We start from the raw sequence: 19,854 nt of genomic DNA, 5'->3' as shown, positions 1-19,854 counted from the left end.
AATTAGCCTAACTATAAAGATAACTATATAAATATAAATCCAACTACTATATTTAAAGACAATTTTAATTCACTTCTGAGAGAAAATTCAGTACCAAGATCCAACTTAGTCTATTCTATACATACTTCTTGCCTAAAAGTTTGAATTTTTTAATGTACCTGATGACTTATTAACTCACTCACCTAGGTTGCCATACTACAAAAGTAAAACAGGCAAGATCATATAGAAAACTGAACTAGCTTAACTGTAAGAGCTGTTATTCAGTCTTTATGTTGCTTCAAAGCTGGCTAATGATTTTCAGAGATTTTTATGATTTAATATTTACATGTATTCATGTCACTATGAAATGCATGTTCCATATCGAATTTACTGAATTATAGGGATTTTGTTATACTCAGTTCTAAAAGTAACTACTGCCAAGAAAAAAAAGCAAAACATTACTATGACAACTGATCTTATCTGAATGGTAAATTTGCTATTATAGTCTAGCTGTAAGATTTTTTAAAAGTAAACAACACCCCATAAAGATTGATAATGTACATGACTGTCATTATTTTTCCCAACTGCTGAGCTGAAATACCTTTCTAATCTTTTTTTGCAGTTATAAACTACACAGAAATTCTAATTTCTTCCATTTTATCAGAATATCATTCCTAGACACCTGAAAACAGTGCCTACTAGGAGGCGCCAAGTGTTCTTCAAGTGTACCCACTCCATGTATTCCATGGATAGATGTGTATATGCCACACATCTAAGACTGGAAGTTTTTGCACACTACAGCTAGTACTGCAACTCTCCTTACTATGCCTAGGTACTGTACAAAGGTACCACCACTAGGTAATTATGCCTGGGTAATGTATGAATGTAGCAGAACATTACCTAAGATGCTGGGAGACTGCACCCATAGATGTCCAAAATTTATAAGCTTATGAATCCAAACCAGCATGCATCCAGCTAGGAGGAATTCATGTCTGGCATTTTGGTGGCTAGAACAACTGGTAAATTCTGGAACATTAAAAGAAGAGCTAGGGCATACATGAAGATGTATGGCTCTCTAGCAAAAATCTCTGGGCTTTATTTAGGAAAAAGCAGTAGAACATCTAGGACAAACAGACAAGGATCATTTGTCTAGATACCTGCAATTACTGTCAACCCAGTACACAGTTTTACCAAAAAAAAAAAAAAAAAAAAAAAAAAAAAAAAAAAAAAAAAAAAAGGTATAGATAATTTAACAGAGGCACTCAATCTATCAAGTTATGAGGAATTCTCTCCCTTCCCCATTGCTATCAGTCACATTTCTAATGAAACCTTGAAAATTAGGCAAACTGACAAAGACATTTCTAAACTTTTTACCACGTTCAGGCTGACAATGTACCTTTCTTGATCAGATAAATACTGACTATCCATCTCTCTGGATCTGTAATCAACTGGAGTTCTGGAGGCATCATGGTGTCTAGTTGGAGAACGTGATCTTCTCATTTGATGAATTTCATCTAAACTCCTGAAAAGCAGAAAAATGTATGATAATCTTGTTTTCTCATAATTAACAATGGATCACAGTACAAGTTGGTTGAGGGAAGTTTTAAATCTTCAATTATTACTACATGATTTCTGAAAGAATGCCACTACAAATTATGCAATTTATACATGCCACTAATATCTTACAAATATACTTAAGTGGCTTCATAGATTTGGCCACTGACTGAAAAAAAAATTCTAAACCCATGTATTAGTTACTGTACAGAGACGATGAATCACAGAGAAAATACAAGTAAAATGTGATAACTCTTACAAAGCTGTGATTCATCTCATGAGTGCTCTTGAGTGACTAATAAAAGTATGTATCAAATTCAAATATTGCACTAATAAATTTAGATACAAAACCCAAGCTTTAAAATAGTGAAAAATTCCTGAATGAGAGAAAAGTTAATAATGACACACTATAGAACCATGAAAGCACATTGAGTTTCACTTGTGATGCCTACCTCTGTAATGGCACATTTGGTAAACGTGAACGGGGCCTGCCCTGATCGTCACCACGGTGAGGAGACACAGAACGCGAACGATGATGTGTTGTTGTTCTTTGCTGTTCTGGCACAGTTAGCGTTGTGGATTTACCTTCTCTAGTACTAGACCTATAACCTACTGGCAAGAGGGTAACAAAAGGCAATTAGAGAATAAAGGTCTGGGTTTAGAATGAATTCAGGTGGCTAATCTTCCAGGAGCACGTACCCAAACGCTTACACAACTTTCTGGTCATCATTCAGCTGTTGTACATCCCAATGTATCATGCAGAATAAATTACTAGCATTACCTTTAAATGTCTACATGTACAGAGACTGAAAAAAACAAGACTTTTTGATGTACTGGAAGATGTGGAGCAGTTTTCTTACTTAGGGAAGAATATTCTGGGTATTTTGTGTATATAAAGAATATTTGAAAGGAATCTAAACAGTGCAGGTTTACCTTACCTAAAAAATGAAGAAACGATGCTTGCATACAGCAGCACAGACTCACACAAGGCTGCTTATATATAAAACATCTTTCTGCCTCTTGTTTCAGTTAAACACAAAGATGTTATCCCACTGAACTTGGGCAAAGCCACCTACTTTAAAAACGAGTAGGATTTAGAGTATACTGTACTGAATATTGAGTCTTGCATACTCTGCTGAATATTTTTTCCAAATACTATGACTAAGTGGGAAAATTTCTCACAGTACTTTTAAATAGGATTGAAAAAAACCAAACAGTAGAATGTTGGTACATTTTTAATATTTCAATATTTTTGTATCTTTTTCTATGTAACACACTTTTTGCCTTGTTACACATTTCGACTCCCGTGCAAAAAAGACAATGAAGCTCGGTAAGATAACAGCTTTCAAAAGGTACCTGTTATCTTTCCCAAAGAGCCTAAGGAGAGCTCAGACTTCACTAGTTCATTTCTAGACATTTAAATAAGATTAAAAGAATCCCTTGACAGAAAATACCTTAATGATATAGAAAGTCATCCCTTAAATCATCCTTTAATCACTTCACAGATTCTTGCTTCAGTATCAAAATAATAATTTTTCTTCTTCTCTGAATTGTCGAGCATTAAAGTTACTGTAATATGTGATTTTGTTCAGCTAAAAAGCCAGCCTTTATCAGACATCTTTTCATGGTGGAAAAGACTATGATTTTGTCACCCAACTGTCAATTGGAGAAATTTTATTAATTAAATAAATTGCACTTTTTGTAGATCTCACTACAGGGTTTTAACTTCGGGGCTTTTTTCATATTTTATATAATTTGTGTAATTCTTTTAGTTCTTCTCTGGTCTTCTACCAAATTACAAACAGTCCCTTTTTTAAAAGCATGTCCTGTATACAGAGTCTGCATTAGGCTTGATCATGTGTTCAATGACATTTAATAACCTCTTTAGCTGCAAGTCTGAACCCTGACCACAAACATCAGAGGAGAATTCACACTTTTTTCCCAAAGTGTTTAAGAGGTTACCAATGTATCCTAATGGCCTCTAAAAGTTGACAACATGCATGAAACTATCTACTGGGGGTTGTCAACCTTTTAACAAATTAGGACTCCAGTGTTCTGCAGGTTTTGATATGTTGTGATGCTGGAGTACCTTACCTGCCACAAAAGTGTTTAGCGTTCTCTAATAAAACTATGAAAAAAAAATTTAGGAACTCCCTGATGGCAGGACAAGGATTGGGTGCAGATTTTGAAGCAACAGGGGGACTCCTTCAGGACTGCAATGGAGATTCCCGAACCAGGATTGTTGCAGAAATCATCTAGGTCTTTTGTTAGAGGAAGAAAATGTATGACAAATGCTGGATATATTCTCTTTCCCAGGATAACTAAATCTAAGCTGTATTTGCAAAAAGATATTTCACTTTCCAAATAAGCTTGTATTAGAAAAAAATCCTGTAATCTCTATTAGAAGGAAAGGCAGTTTACATATATTAAACACTAAAACCAAAGAAATCCTAAACTTCTTTCAATCTTAAGGCAATTGTACTCAAATACATACAATTTAAGTTTAAAAAATGAAATTTAAATTTAAAATATATTTCTAGAGCATTTCTAGTCTCCCTAAAATCTACACATAGGATTACCCTGTAAACTCATAAGTCTAGTATAGAAAGATGAGTTTATATTATATATATTGCTATTTTGCATAGCCAAGCTGTCATGGGAACAATACCTGAAACTTACACAGTGTGTGTACACAAAGCTTACAGAACAGAGACAGTAATTCATACTTATCCCAAGTATTAATTCAAGAATTGTCAAACTGGTCAAATCACACCCATACTTTCACAGTGACCATGACAGTGACAGCAACAGTAACATTTCCTCATATCCTCAAATACAAAGGCTCTGCTCTTCAGGGTGAGCAGAGAAAAATTTGCATGGACCAGCATGATAGCAGCAACCAAGCTGATGGTAATTTGTGCAGATGTTTCTCAGTTGCTTATGGGAAACTGTCAGGTGTGACAGGAAATGAATGCAGGATGAATGATGAACATGGTTCTAGCAAACATTTGATACCAAAATTACATTATTTTTTCTTAGAGACAATACAGACAAGGACAAAGTACTGTATTGATGCCACCCTGCTGGTACAGGAGGAAGGCAAATACATTTATACAGATTACATGTGACAGAAAAATAAACTGCTCTGAAGAGTTACCCATAGCATACGCAATGCAGCTTATTAAAAATATGACTGGGAATATTGCCAAGTGTGTATCAGCTTTTTGGTTTTGTTTTTAACTAAGGAAGTTACTGAAGCTTTGGCTAAACAGATTGGTCTCAAAACATGTTCAGATTTTATCAAAACCTCCACTGACCCTTCTGGAGTACTGGGCAGTCCAGCACAATACAGACACAGAGTGACTGGTTTAAAAACAGCTCAGGATCACAAACTTACTTAAGAGACTTGAGTATCTCTCATATATGCAGAGGTTGAGAGATTTAAATGACGATTTTCTTCATGTAAATATATGTCAGCATATCACAAAAATCCTATCAAAATTATTTTTGTTAAACCTGAGCTTCAAATTAAAGTTACTTTCAGCTGCTGATATAAACTTTAATGAATATTTCTAAGTGCTGATTAAAAAAAGATATGTATATCACTGCAAGGTACTACTAATAAATGAGGATGGTATAATTACATGAAAGATAAGATTCATTAATTAGTGATATGACAAAGGAAAATACTTTTCTAAAAATACTTTGGAATTTATTAAAGTACCACTATGTTTGATGTAACAATCATTACTTTCATTGACAAGAAATTATTCTTTGCAGCTGCTGAAACTTCTAGAAAAATAGTTTTCTTTGTTATTACTAAATTCTAATACTGCATTTGCCTTGGCAATTGGTAAAAAAATTGAAAGTACAGTTTTAATAATTTTCAAGGTTAGTTAAATTAGCAAAACTATTTTCCTTCATATTTTTAGCTTGCATGAAGTGAAATTTTGTGCTTTTACATTTTTGTAGTTATGTGTTTATTAGAAAATGAGCAATAACCTTTGTGAAAATCTTGAGATATTAAGGGCACTAAATAACTTTATTTTTTTTTCTCAATACTTAAGGAAAAAGAGAAAATTAATAACTTCCAGGAAGATTCTGCCTGGCTGACCTGATCTCCTTCTATGACAAGGTTACTCTCTTAGTGGATGAGGGAAAAGCTGTGGATGATGTTTACTTCAACTTATTAAAACCCTGTACACTGTTTCCCCAGGATTCTCCTGAAGAAGCTGGCAGCCTAGAGCTTGGACAGGTCTTTAAAGGGAAATATTTTCTTATGCATCATATGTTGTAAATACATTTTGATATTCGTACTTCTCTTGAGAAAGAATATTTTTAAACTACACTAATCTGCTTAAAGACAATCAAGGCTATTCCAAAATGGTGCATCACCATACTACATTAAAGGGAAATAGGGATATTTTCTGTTCCTTCCCACACGCACACTTTGCAAGAGAATGTGTGAGAAATCTGAACCAGACAAGGGCTGGGGTGCACTCTGAGAACCATGGTACTGAAAAGCGGGGGTAAAGACCCTGTAGAACAAGGAACTTGCATGGAACTTAGTTTTAACAAAGGAGTCTGGTTGATGGAGAAGATATTGCGCTATTCATTCAGTGTAAATGAAGGGAGTAGTCCAAAGGCTTAACAATTTAGCAATGAGGCAAGTTAAGAAGGTTGGACAGGAGGGTAGAAATGTGTATATATGAACTTGATCTCCAGTCACAGTTGTGAATCTGCGCCTAAGGTTCTCAAATTCGACAGCCATTGGGACTGGAAACCTTTCCAGGTCTTACCAAAAAACACATTTCCATACACTGTCTCGGCTTTCATAGATTTGTGGCTGATGACTCTAATTTTCTTTGTCCCTGTGCTTAAAGTCTAACTCCGTTTTAAGTATTCAGCTTGCATATTCAAACAAACCCCACACACTTATATGTATATCCAGTTCACATAGGAATCACAAACAGATGAACTCCAGTTAGAATTGCCAAACAAATGCATCAATAAAACTCAAGATGGACAAATTTGTGCTTGGTCGAGTGAACCAGCAGAATGTTTCTGATTAGGTGGGCTTCAGAAGGAGCTTCCCCACTATGCCCTTCAATTTTTAGCTTGAAGACTCTCAGATTATTGCAATTCCAGTTCTAAAAATTAAATCCTGCTATTTTCTACAGTGATCTCTGGGAATTTTGGATCTGTGCATTTGTCAAAGGCACACCTGAGCATGAAGTCTGAAGAAATGTCAATAAGAGTCAGTTACTCAAATGGTGGCCCAGTGAACAAAGTCCAATGCACCTGAACCACTTTGAATGATTCTTGTCAGGTGGAAAATTATTTATTTCAAATGGATGCATGGAAGGACTGGCAGCTGAAAAAAGGTCCCAGCTCTTAATAGAATATACTGAAATTAAACATAAGTAAGTCTACAAAGATACAGCAGTATCTACATTATCAAATACAAAAAAACCCCGAACCAAACAAATAAAACCCCACCAAAACACAAACAAACAAAGTCCCAAACAAACAAAAAACAAACTACAACCAAAGATACCCAACAACCCCCCCAACACCTCCCCCCCCAAAAAAAACCCACCAAAAAACCTGAAGCAAACAACAACAACAACAACAACAAAAAGCTGGGAAAATATTTAGAGCCTATTATTTGTATTTAATTTTTAATGCTCACTCTCTCTGCTGATATAAAAATATCAAATATCATAACTTGGCATACATGAATGAATTTCTCTCTTAGCTAAGGTGCAAAGTTTATAAAATAAGAAAAGAATCCAATCAGCATCAAAGGAAGGAGAATTTATCTCAGTTAATATCAAGATGATAAAGCATTAATAAGATATGTGATTTATTTGTACAGTTATATAGTAGATAAATTAATTGTGAGATTATTTTAAACACAGATCATGAAGAGAGAAAGCTTTCTGAATCCCACCATGATTTAATTCAGTGGTTTCCATTAGGAAGATCCACCGAAAAAACTCATTTAGTGCTGGCAATGACATAGTGACTCTTCAGCTAGCTTGGGACAATTGGGAAACATATTTATGTGACCTGTGGCAAAAGTGAATGAAAACTAAAAGAATGTGGTATCCAAGATAGTCCTCAAGATTTTCAGTACGTAGGAATGCTGAATTAAAAGTCAAGCCATGACAGTCTCTACAAGTAAATATTTATGAACATTTAGGGTAATGATAGTTCATGAAGGCTTATGAAAACTATAAAAGATATAGCCATGCTACATGCATCTTAATCTATAGCCATGCATTATCAATAAAGTCCATGTGAGACTGCATTAAAGCTAAGTTTCAAGCGAAAAGAAAAAAAAAGCTTTTAATAAAAACTGAAATCTTAGCTATTTTAAAATGTAGAGGTCTTTTAAATTCAATTTGCATTTTAAATAATGCTTGGAGCATTACATAGTAAAAAAATTAACCAATTTGAACCAACTAGTGGGTCCCATATGAAGAGTAATATACAAAATAAAAATAAATGAATGAATAGTAGAGTCTTTAATTTACCAGGTATGGGACAGGTACCATGGAATAATCAGGAAAACTGTTTTTTCCTCTCCAAAACCAGTATCCTCAATATTCCAAAATATTATAAAGAAAAAAAAAATCCAAACAAGCGAAAAAGAAAGCAGGACCATGCTGTTCATCCACGCACCTGGAGGAACAACTCCAATACCATCATCAACATCAAAATCTGAGATGTCACTATCACTGATTGGCCGAGATCCTGCACAACAGTAAGGTAAACAAATGAACCTGAACATCTGGTCATGTTATAATATGTAAGAATATGTTCATTTAACATAATAATGAAACCAAAAAGATGATTTTAAGTCAAAACAACAGAGAATGAGAACTCAACTGCAGTACCTTACTGATGCTTCACAAGACAGCTGAGTCAGTTTAACATCTTACAGCTGCTACAGCCTCCTTTCCCTTTCTCTTTGCCTCAATTCCTCAGTAATCCTCTACTAGGGTAGTTTATCTCACTAAGCCTCCAAAAGCAAAACTCAAGTGAAGGAAAAAAACACTTTTGTGCTACTTCAGTGAATATGCTAAATCAGCTTGCTCAACAAGAAAGGAGATGAGGCAGCATATGCTGAGAGAGAGGCAGAGGAAACAGCACTGCCAGCTTTAAGAAAAGCTCAAATATCTCACAAAAACTAACCTTTAATTTCTTTTCTTTATAAGTATCCTCCATTTGGGCATTTATGCAGCAATTACAGCAGTAATATTTACATATTTATAGTTCATTCCTGAATGTGCATCGATTTCCTATGCATTGGCTGGAGTGAATGCCTTCCATGTTTTAGAAAAATCACAAAAATGGCTTGTAAATGTATTTTAAAATAACCTCCTACATCTTTTATATTTCTAAGTAAATCTTAATTTGCATGAACAGAGAAACTACAATGTTGTATTATCTTCTTCTTTTAACATGTCTCATACCAACATGAAATCAGACTCAACTCTAAAACAACTGTACCTCAAAAATACATAAATGTAATTTCTCTTTTCTACAAAAGTACACTTTAATGACCATATTGGAGGTTGAGACTAAGTTTACGTTGAAAAGTGTTTTCAAGCCTTTTAAATCTTTAAGGACTTCTTTTTAAAAATAAAATGCTTTTAATGTTTTTTAAAGTATCCAATAATTAAAAACTTCATCTTTCTATTTAAAAAAGAAATTTATGAAAAAAAAAAACCCTTTGAACAATTCTGTTTTGCTATTGAAAGCCAAATCAATTCCAGCAGGTTTCACGCACTTTGAAAGTTATATATCACAGTTGTAAGGCGGACATGTCATAATGTCATAATTTAAATTGCCTTTCTGCCACATATTTTCATGACTTTTAAAGACTACGAAATAGTGTCTTTTTTTTTATTATTTGGAATTTAGGTACCATTACACCATAACCAGCATTTCTAATTTAACATTTAGAAGAACTTAATGGAAATTTGACCTACTTTGTAATTTTTTGCTAGTGCTTTCTCCACCATGAACATGTCTTCTTGGCATGAATGGTGATGGGTGAGGCAGAGGTAGTGAAGATTCATCATGTGTCTGTAGCTTATACCAATGTGGTTCATCATCTAAAAGTGCTGTCTCCAGCTCTATAAGAATCTAGCAGAAAAATCATAAGGTTTCAATTTTACTTTGAAGGTACACAGAGAAACACAAATACAAAATACATATGCACTCAAAACCGAACAATGAACTCAGAAGAAATGTGATTGTATGCATCACCTCTCCAAGAAATTCACTCTCTTCTTCTTGTACTCTTGGCTGATCCCATACAGTAATTTCAAGCATTCGTTCTCTAAAATCTCTACGATGTACATGTGAGTAGAGAAAAGTTTGATTCCATTTTGGCTCTAGACTTTTCTTTACTGTTTTGGTCCTTCTTTTACTTTTATCACTGAAACATAAATATTTTTTGTAAATTATTCATAGACATAAATAAACAAATACCATGTACTCATCAGCACATAACTGCTTTCATTTTCTCTTCAGCAATACCACCTAAGTGAAGGAAACATTTTCTGCACATTGGATCACATTCTCACAAAAGACCACAAAGTTTAATTGATACTGACTTGCATGATTCAAGTGTAATTTTTTGTTGCAACTATCTATAAAAAAAATGTAAAAAGGAGTTCTTTGTAAGCATTCATTAAAAGTTGATTCAATACATGGTAAATTAAAGCATAATTTTCTAAACTGGAATATGGTTACCTTCTGTCTGGAAGAAAATACATTTTTACATAGGGATTTCTGGGGCGTCCATCTACTCTTGGTGGCAAATCTGTTGCCTGTAGAACATTTACTATTAACTGATGTCCCACTTTGTCATACCAGAGTTTAACCTACAGGAATCAAGTTACCAGAAAATATTACTGAAAATAGAGAAGAAACAGAATTTTCAGATTACATTAAAAATAACCACAATGTTAATGTAACTGTTGTTTTCTTCCCAAAGACAATGAGATACATGGCATTTAGAATCCCTTAATACTTAATTAGGTTAGATGGAAAAGATAATGGTATATAACAAAGACTGTTATATTTATCACAGCTGAATAAAATTATGGTGCCTGATTAGCATTACATTGTTTACTGTACTCACTGCCTAATCTTGGCTCTGTAAGTGTACCTAAACCAGCATGTCTTAGCTCTGCACTTTCAAATCTACATTAAATAGGAAGCTCTGCCTGCATCGAAACTCAAAGCATAGTTGAAATCTATCTACTCAGATTTGTGACCCTTTCCAAAGTGTTTATGGAAACAATAATACAGACCTACACAATTTCTTAAAAGAATCATAATATTAGGAAATTTTTAAGCCTGCTGTATACTCCAGAATCAATATGATCAATATAAAAATAAAAAAATATATAAAAAAATAAGAGAATGTAGAAAACAAGGTCTAAGTATTGACAGTATATTAAATAAGCAGGATTCCAATTAGTATTACAAGAAAGTTCCAAGATGTATCTAAATTAAAAGGCATTATTGAATAGTGTAATGTTTAACAGAAACACAGTCCTTTAAGTGGTCCCATAAAGCAAATAGTGATACTATGCTTGTTATCTGCAGATTACTGTACATGTACGGCAAAGTCACTATTTTCAATGTAGAAGCTACTAAAAGACAAGTTTCAAGGCTCTTTTATGGGCTCTTCTCAATGTAAATTCCTGCACTTTTTGGTGTAGTAAGACAAAAATTTCTTTTGTATGCTCTGATTACAGTGATGGCTTATTAGTGCATACTGAGGGTGTAGAAAAACTTTTGAAAGATGTCAATCTTTACCAATACTGAACATTTCTCTCAGCCTCCCAACAGGCCTTGGGAATGTGCAGGGCTGAGAGGCCAGCACTTCACAGATTTCCATTAAAAACTTGAGAAAAACAAAATATGCTCACAGAAAGCTGCCCTGGTAGGACCTGAGGTGCATCCCGTAGGGCTCCAGGGCTAGTTGGAGATATAACAGAAATAGAAGGCCTTTCCATCTTCTGAGATTCAAAAGAACTTGAACCTAAAACCACATGAGAAACACATGAACTTACCATCCAAAATTTGGATAATTTATGAACTGCTGTTTCTTTGAACTGTATAAAGTTGATGTAGAAAACAGCATTTACCCCTACATCCCAGATTAAACCTATCATTTTTTGGTTTATTTAAAATAACATACAAAAAAAGTGTTCCTCATACATCATTGACAAACCATAGCAGGTGTTTTAAATAAAATAATGTTCTCTGACAGAATTACACATGTTCCTTCCCAAGTAAAGTGATCCTAAATCTTTGATGAATAAACCACATCTGTTGTATGGATTATACTCCCAGTAGCCTCTGAAATTTTAACAGGAAGACATGCAGGACATGCATCTGGCATGGAGGATATTTCAGCAGCTGCTGGAAATCATCAGTTCTCCCCTAGTGAAACAGAGCACCCACTCATTGGTTCATCTCAGGAAAGCCTCAGATGGAAAAGGACTGGGAGCCATGGCCCTCAAATACTCTGGCTGAAAACATTCAAACGGTGTAGTTAAAAAGAGCACCAGTCTTTTGAAGTATGCACAAAAAATTGACCAAACCATGTTTTCTTGTTGAAAAAAAGAGAAACAAGAACTCTGGACTTACTCTGCTTGGTGCAGGAGGTGAAATACTGACACCATTTGTACCTTTGTCAGTCCCCTACACCTGTTTTCTCTCTTATGTTAGGGGAAGTAAATTATTATTTTGATACTAACAAGACAAGATATAGAATGAAAAAACAGAATTCTGCTAGCATTTGAAATCTGCATATATTTAATAAAATCCATATTGCTTCAAATTTAACACACAAGACCAAAACCCATTGAATTTTGTCATACAAAAACCTCAGAGTCAATGCAATTTCCACAGATCATCTCCCAGAAATTTCATAGCTGAAATAATTTTATTGGGTACAAATCATGCTTAAAGAAAGGAACAAGATGTGTACTCACTAGACTCTAACGGGGGGTGGGAAGTTTCGGGAATCCGTGGAATATCACTAAAATGTGAATATACAGTAATTAGAAACAACAGAGACAACCTTCGGCTATGACAAATACATGGTTGGGACAGTTTTTTAGAAACATGAATCTGTTTCTCTTCTAACAGGTTACAAGGAAAGAAAGAGGAAATATGTAAAGGCATACTTTCCACTACCATTCATGAAAATCACACTAAGGCACACTACCTTCAAGGTAAGGAACTAGCAGATATAACAATATGAGTACTACAACATTAACATTGTGGATGGATTACAGGATACTTTTACAACTGGAACAATGAAAAAAGAGAACTTTTAGGAAAAGAAAAATACACAGTACATAGCTGTACTTCCTTTGTCAAAAGGAAGTACAGCTATAGTTGTTCAATTATTTTTTTGAGGAACCAAAATCAAAAAAATTAAGACAAAGATTAACTCACTAGTAATTTTTATATAAACGTCTCAAGGAGTTCAGAGAATGAAACTGATGAAAATGTCTTACAATAATAAAAAAGGAAAATAAAGAACATTAGCAATGTTAAACAAATAAGTGAATAATGCGTTTCTCCAAAGAATAAAAGAAAATGAAACCATATTACAATTGGGTATGGACATTTTTCAACACATACATATCCAACACATAAACAGATATAAGCAAGATAAACTGATTATGTCTACACACATCTATCAATGATCTCTCATCAATAAATTTACTCTCCCATCAGAATCTGGCTGATGCTAGTTCTTGGCTCTTTCTATTCTCAGCCATCATTGAAAATACATTACAAGAGCAAAAACCATCTAGTATTGCACAAGTCTTAACAAAGCAGCAGAGCACGGAAATGGAAAGAAAACTCTTCAAGGAATTACTTTAATGTATGGTCATCCACACAGACTGATCTAAAATTGGAACTGCAATAACATTTCTGAAGAACACTTACGAGATTTTAAGTCTATAGTTGAGAATTTTAAATGTATTCAGACAGTCTGCTCAGTGAAACACAGAAATATTTCTGACTTGGAAGTCAGTAAAACTAAGACTCCTAGGGATATAAAAGTCACTTATGAAAAAGAAACAGGCACTTGTATGAGAAAAAGAATGCAGCATTGCCCAAACACTGAGCCTTAAAGTCACTTTTTATGTCCTGCAATTTAAACTTGTGGTGCTTGCGTTTTAAAATAGACTATTTCAGCTCTGCATTAATATCTCAAACCAGCTTAAACTTCACATCACTAAACAAGAATGTGCTTCTCCTTGTCTTGCCTTTATGAGTCAAGACTAATGTGATTTTCTCAGACTCCTGGAATTATAGCTGAATTAGTCATTCTTGACATGCCACAGTAGTACTCTACAAACATATGAACAGATTAACAACCTGTTGCACAGCAGGGCTGCTGTGCAGTCTTCTTCCTATTAACATTTTCTCTTTTTCAGGTCAGACTTTCCAGGACATTTCTTATCAGTCTGAAGTATTTACTTACCATAATCAAACAATGTTAAGTTTGCAATATTTTCTTGTACTAGAATATGAACACTGTCATCTGCAGTATAGCACTGTTTGTAATAACATCACTTTTTGGGTATCTAAATGAAGGTTCACACGTGCAAGGACTGTTTCAACATGGAAACTGATGCCCACAGTGTCGTGTTCTATAGTCCTGGCATGATTAAAAAGAGACACTGAAACTAATTCTGTTTGGATTTTTTTTCTTGTGGTGTCAACAATACAGTAAGGAAAAAAAGGGCTAAAAATAAACTTCAAATATTAATTACACATATAAGCACTTTTTAACTGATTCATATTTATGCTAAGGCACTGTCACACTATTACAATCAACACAGAAAAAATTAATAATAAATCAACATGAGAAACAGATCCACACAGTTTACAAGAGGATTAAATGTTGGCATCTTAATTAGACAATGAACACTCTAAAAGGAAACTATTATCTAAAACTTCTCATGTAAGAAAACTAGTCTTATCTAGCCTGCTTTTTATTTTGCACTGCAGAAAATATTCTGACATATGATTTTAAAAAAAGCTCTTTAGAAGAAATAGTAGCTCATAACTTAAAATATTCAAAACTAGAATTAGTCAAAGAAAAACAAAATGAAAAGTTGCTCAACTGCTTATCTAGTATAGTAACAAAATTTTAGTCCCCTTTTGGAGCAATATGAACTTGAGAAAAGTATTGTGAGACACACCTCCAATAAAGAAGTGGCAACTTAAACTTTGTCTTTCAATCTCTACCTTGGAAGACAACGGTACTTTGTGGTCTTACATGATATTATTATCTTATGTCGGATCCTTTCACGCCCCAATAACTATATAACGTAAGCCAAACTATACCTTAGGCTGAAACTACTCTGTACAGATATATGGGTTCTGAGAATCACTATTTTGCACAGGAACAGCTGTAACTTCTCTGAGGGATATAGTCAAGAGGTTGATCACTGAAAATGAACCAAACTCAAATGTGGTTGTAACCCATAGTTTTTAGGTTGTTGTCAGAACATATGCAACCTATTCTACACCCCAGAGAGTTTCTAAAGAGTTTCTGAGTTCCGCTCCCCAGTGCTCATCCTGCTATTTCCAAAATTATTCCCTCCCATCAGAACCTGTAGATCAATCTGCAGTTTGCACTAATTACTTGAGCAGCTCTCTGGAGTTCAGCACTGCCTGGTTTATGATGGAGATTCAACCTCCTTGCCAGGACCTAGACCACATTAACCAACCCTGCACAGAGGAACTGAATCATATCAGAGAAACAACAGTTTTGGCATTATTATCTGTGGAAATCCAAGTACAGATAGCTAGCATCTGACGAAGAAAACAGAGATAAATGAAAAAACATTTGTTTTACCTGCACTATCCCATAGAGCACACAAGAGATGGTGAGTTAGTTACCACGCCAGGCTTCTTCTCCAAAAAGTATACTGCCAGAGGATCCTCTGTGCTGTCCTATGTTAACCACTTCTCACACTGTATGCATATTCATAGGTAACTCTTCCCCTCATATTGAGATGGCCAACCCATTAATTCTACTTTTTATAGTTTTCTTATCTACCTTGTGTTGCAGTCATTAGAATTAGTGTCAATTAGTTTCTATGGAGTTTCCACGGTACTATTGCAGTTATACTGTTTATTGTTATGCCTTTAGCTGCTAACAGTGTTACGTGATTCACATTTTCCTCTAATAAACATCCTACAATAATCCATTACTTAAAATTACATTTGCTGGCAGACACAGAAATCCAAATTTACAAGACTGAACGAATTGTTTAGACCGCAATTTGGTAACTGGCTGTCTAATTTGTAGGCAGTCTAATTCGTGGACTTACAGTCCTTCCATTATTCACTTAAGGCAAACTGTCATATTTGGGCTTTTTAGACCTAATATGCTAAGAATTTTTAAATCAAGACCATTAAAAGTGCTGGTACATTATTTGCATTATTAATACTGAGAGATGAAAACACTTAAATTATGTAGATGAAATACCATTTTCAGGCCTTTCGGGAACTTATTCCCTCACAGGAATTTTAGCTGTAATGGATTATCACTTAATGCTGTATCAAGCAACTTCAATTTTGCTTAGTCAGCATCTAAAATTCCCACCAAACTTTGACATACTAGATGTGTTGGATGGGCTGAAATAAAATTCCCTGTCATGAATCTGAAATTTGCAATTTGGAAAATAAGACAAAGTGGAGCTAGGGACAAAATCAGTGATCTATTAATGCAAGCAAACCATTTTCCATTAGGCAACACAATTTACATACATCATAATTACTAAGAAAAAAAAAAAAATAAAGGGAAAAAGAAAATCCTGTGCAGCACACTCTTTCTTTGGATAACTACTGTGAGAATTTTTTCTGTTGTACAATGTCTGAAATTTTTGGTTATTTTCAGATGACAGACAGGTAAATCCCAATCTGTCATCTGTCACTGGACTTTGACTCATTACTGCAGAATAGAAGGGAACAGTCTTTATATTTTAAAGTTCTATGCTCTAGGGATATTAATTCGTTCTCATAAAAACCTCAAAAAACAACGTGACTGTCAAGGAAAAAAAAATCATATGAGACATAAAGCTTCAAGAAAAATGTTCTGTTATGCAAAAATCTCCATGCCAAGACTCCATTTATCTCAAAATAAAAGCAAAATCTGATGTGCTCTATTTTTGGCTATGTATTGAAAAAATATGCTTGGGTCATCCAAAGAAAAACTTTACATTTTATTGGTACTATTTGTGGGTGCACTATTCTAGTGTAAAATCCACTGTTCAGATTCAGGAACATTTGATTTTGAACAAACTTCAAAAAAAGGGTGGTATTTTTTAGTTTTTCTTCATGAATGCAGTCACCTTGTACTTAATTTTTCCAAACTAACAGATTTATCGAATTTGTAAACTAAAATATATTTGGTTTAATACTGATGTTATCTTAGAAATTTAAGGGTACACAGCATTTGCAATATTGACAGCAATAAATGCTGTACATCAGTTGTACAGTTCTGCAAACCTATTTCCATGTTTTCTTCGACTGAGATGCAGAATTCAAGTCATGTCCAGTATCAACATATCTCTTTTTTGCTGATTTAAATATGAAATCTAGACTTCTAAAAATCTCCTTAAGTCATGTTTTTTTTAATACCAAAGATGTACAACTGAATTTTCAATTTTCTTTCAAGAATATCTCCTTATTTATCTGACTCAAAAAATGCAAAATAAAGCTTCTACTCCTCCACAGTCTTCAGCCTGATGGTAATTTTAGCATTTAACAGCCACTATTATTGCATCACACTTTCATTTTCCATTAGAAGGTCAAAATGAAAAGTGGAATTACCTATTAATGTCAATTTTATTTAAGTACTTTTAACAGGGATTGCCATTAAAAAAGCAAAAATTATTTGCAAAATATAGCTACACTCGCATAGCACAGATAAAATCAATAATCAAAATGAAAAAAGAATATTTTAGTCAGAAAGAAAATTTATAGTTTTTTTGTTTCTAAAACTGGAAAAGTATCATATTTGAGACAAGCAAAAATTATAACTAAGATGAAAATAGCAAATTCAAAAGAATAACTTCTTATTGTAAATCATGTGACTCTGTTTCACAAAGTGAATTTGAATTTCCAATAAATGATTCATATTCAATTTTTTAAGACTTAGCCCTAAACATTCCTGATATCACTAAAATTACTATCACTAATGCAGGGCCAATCCTCTTATTTATGAATTTGAAACAGATTTTATTTTCCTTCTAAGGCTTATTAGGGGAAATTGAGAATATAATTGTCACAAAATACTGAACCTGGGTTCATAATTAAAAAAAAAGATTATAATGATAACACATTAAAATGAATTTTTGATTGAAGTTTTTGCTTCCATGTTTGAATTCGATAACAATCATTTAAGAGTAAATAAATTCTTATCAATTATGAGTTTTGTGTTTCCTTTTTTAGCTCTTGAAAGAAGGCCTATTTAAAATCCTGCTAATATAGGCTTATTAGAATCCTGCAATGCTTCCCTCCACTCATGAAGACCTTTGTAAATTATTCTGATCTAGTAGGCTGAAAGCCTGAAAACTCGAAGTTTGTCAAGCACGAGTGTATCTAATCCACCAATTTTCCTTTGCCACTTGGCAAAAGCCTTTATAGCACTTGGACCACACAAAAAACATTTATGCTTACACATCACTGCAAAGGCACAAGACTGTAAATGGTAGTGAAGAAAACAGACTATATAGACTGTCAATAACAGAAAGAAAAGTATATCCCATTATTAAGTGATAAAAAATCAACTCACAAAAAAATCCCTTTAAGATTCCTATTAACAAGAGTAATAACTATGTTTAAGAAGCAAGTCTTTAGCCTTACCCAATAGGCCTGGAAACAATGATTTCAACTTGAGGTTCTGATTTTGATTCTAAAATAATGTTGTAAACTTCTTCATTTGTAGCTCCAGGCAAGGGTTTACCATTCCATTCTAGAACTTCATCCCCTTGAATTTAAAGAGAAGTTTATCTCACTTTCATATTCTTTTATAGAGAATGAAATTTATATTTTCAAGTGACATAAAACTCATTTACAATCGTGAAAGAGCTGTACTGAAATCTTCAGACACTTTCCTGCCAAGGTGCTTTTCAGCTGGTTGGCTCTCAATGCTTATTCTTGCACAAGGATGTTCTGTTCCTCATGCAAGACCTCATATTTGCAATTACTGAAATTTATCAAGTTTTTACAATTACTCAAAGTTTTATTTTGGATGTTTGTTATGACGACAAGAGTGTTTTTGGCTAACTGCAAGGACTCATCATGTGTGCTCTAGTCTCATGCTATAGGATGAACACACTTTCACTCATTGGAAATGTGCAAAACAATGTATTTTTTATAGAAAATAATTTTGGCTCTAAAACTACTTTTAGACATTGAAAATAGCTTTCATTAAAAAAACAAAAACAAAAACAAAAACAAAAAAACCCCAAAAAAACCCAACAACAACAAAAATAAAAAAAACCACCACCAACAACAAAAACCTAGACCTGAAATAGAAAAATCAGGATTTCAGTCCAAATGGTTTAGGATTAGTGGAGACAGATTGATTTTCTGTAATTATAAACTGCATTTAAAATCTATAAACAACTATAATACTGGCACTATCAACCATTGATTTGGAAAGAAAGAAAAAAATTAAAAATAATAATAAAAAAGAAGTAGAATATTGTTAGAGACTCATCATCCTTTCTAGTTCTTTATTACTATCTGCTTCACACAATTATCCTAAAGCCACACACACTGGCATTGGAGCTTCTGGGCTCCTAAGGCACTACACAGGTGCTTTGGTTTGCTAAGAAAACACTTGGAAAGTAGTTGCTTAGAGCTATAGTGAAAATAAAACGATTAAGAAGTGACTTTCAAAACAAATTCTGTGCATAATTCTCACTTCATTTTGAAGCTTGAAAAGTGCCATTAGCACAGTCATTTATTTGTAAGTGCAGTATATACATCTAACAGAAATTAAATATTTTAGAACCATCTTTTTGGCTTGTTTTCCATTTTCATTTTTAACAGTTAACACTGAAAGGAACGCTAGTAAAATCCACTGTGTATGCAGTGTGCCATCCTTCAGTGATTTAATTTTGTTTGCCATAATTAGCTTAAAAAATGTTTGCATTGCTTCTATGGAGTCTAATATGTGCCTCCAGAGCTAGCAAACAAAAATTTACCAGTGTCACTCAGTCCTGTTACCAGCATTCCTCA

The 19,854-nt window shown here is 33.8% G+C and overlaps 1 protein-coding gene across 12 annotated transcripts in view; it reads right to left on the bottom strand.

The window, feature by feature from the left end:
• RIMS1 (regulating synaptic membrane exocytosis 1) overlaps positions 1 to 19,854 on the bottom strand; it is a 301,446-nt gene that overhangs the window by 99,712 nt on the left and 181,880 nt on the right. For 7 of the 12 annotated variants that reach the window (XM_066315004.1, XM_066315003.1, XM_066314990.1 and 4 more), the window contains 9 exons: positions 18,472 to 18,595; positions 12,561 to 12,607; positions 11,490 to 11,602; positions 10,303 to 10,433; positions 9,814 to 9,985; positions 9,534 to 9,690; positions 8,221 to 8,292; positions 1,986 to 2,145; positions 1,376 to 1,501 (listed from right to left, as the gene is read on the bottom strand). In XM_066315004.1, the coding sequence (XP_066171101.1) occupies positions 1,376 to 1,501; positions 1,986 to 2,145; positions 8,221 to 8,292; positions 9,534 to 9,690; positions 9,814 to 9,985; positions 10,303 to 10,433; positions 11,490 to 11,602; positions 12,561 to 12,607; positions 18,472 to 18,595 (1,102 nt within the window). The remainder of the gene's footprint in view (positions 1 to 1,375; positions 1,502 to 1,985; positions 2,146 to 8,220; positions 8,293 to 9,533; positions 9,691 to 9,813; positions 9,986 to 10,302; positions 10,434 to 11,489; positions 11,603 to 12,560; positions 12,608 to 18,471; positions 18,596 to 19,854) is intronic. The other 5 variants (XM_066314991.1, XM_066314997.1, XM_066314994.1 and 2 more) reach the window with 2 other exon arrangements.

Source organism: Sylvia atricapilla, chromosome 3 (genome assembly GCF_009819655.1).
Source record: "Sylvia atricapilla isolate bSylAtr1 chromosome 3, bSylAtr1.pri, whole genome shotgun sequence".
In the NCBI taxonomy this organism is placed as follows: domain Eukaryota; kingdom Metazoa; phylum Chordata; class Aves; order Passeriformes; family Sylviidae; genus Sylvia; species Sylvia atricapilla.
Note: the sequence above shows the minus strand (reverse complement) of the source record. Positions and strands in the feature narration are given on the sequence as shown.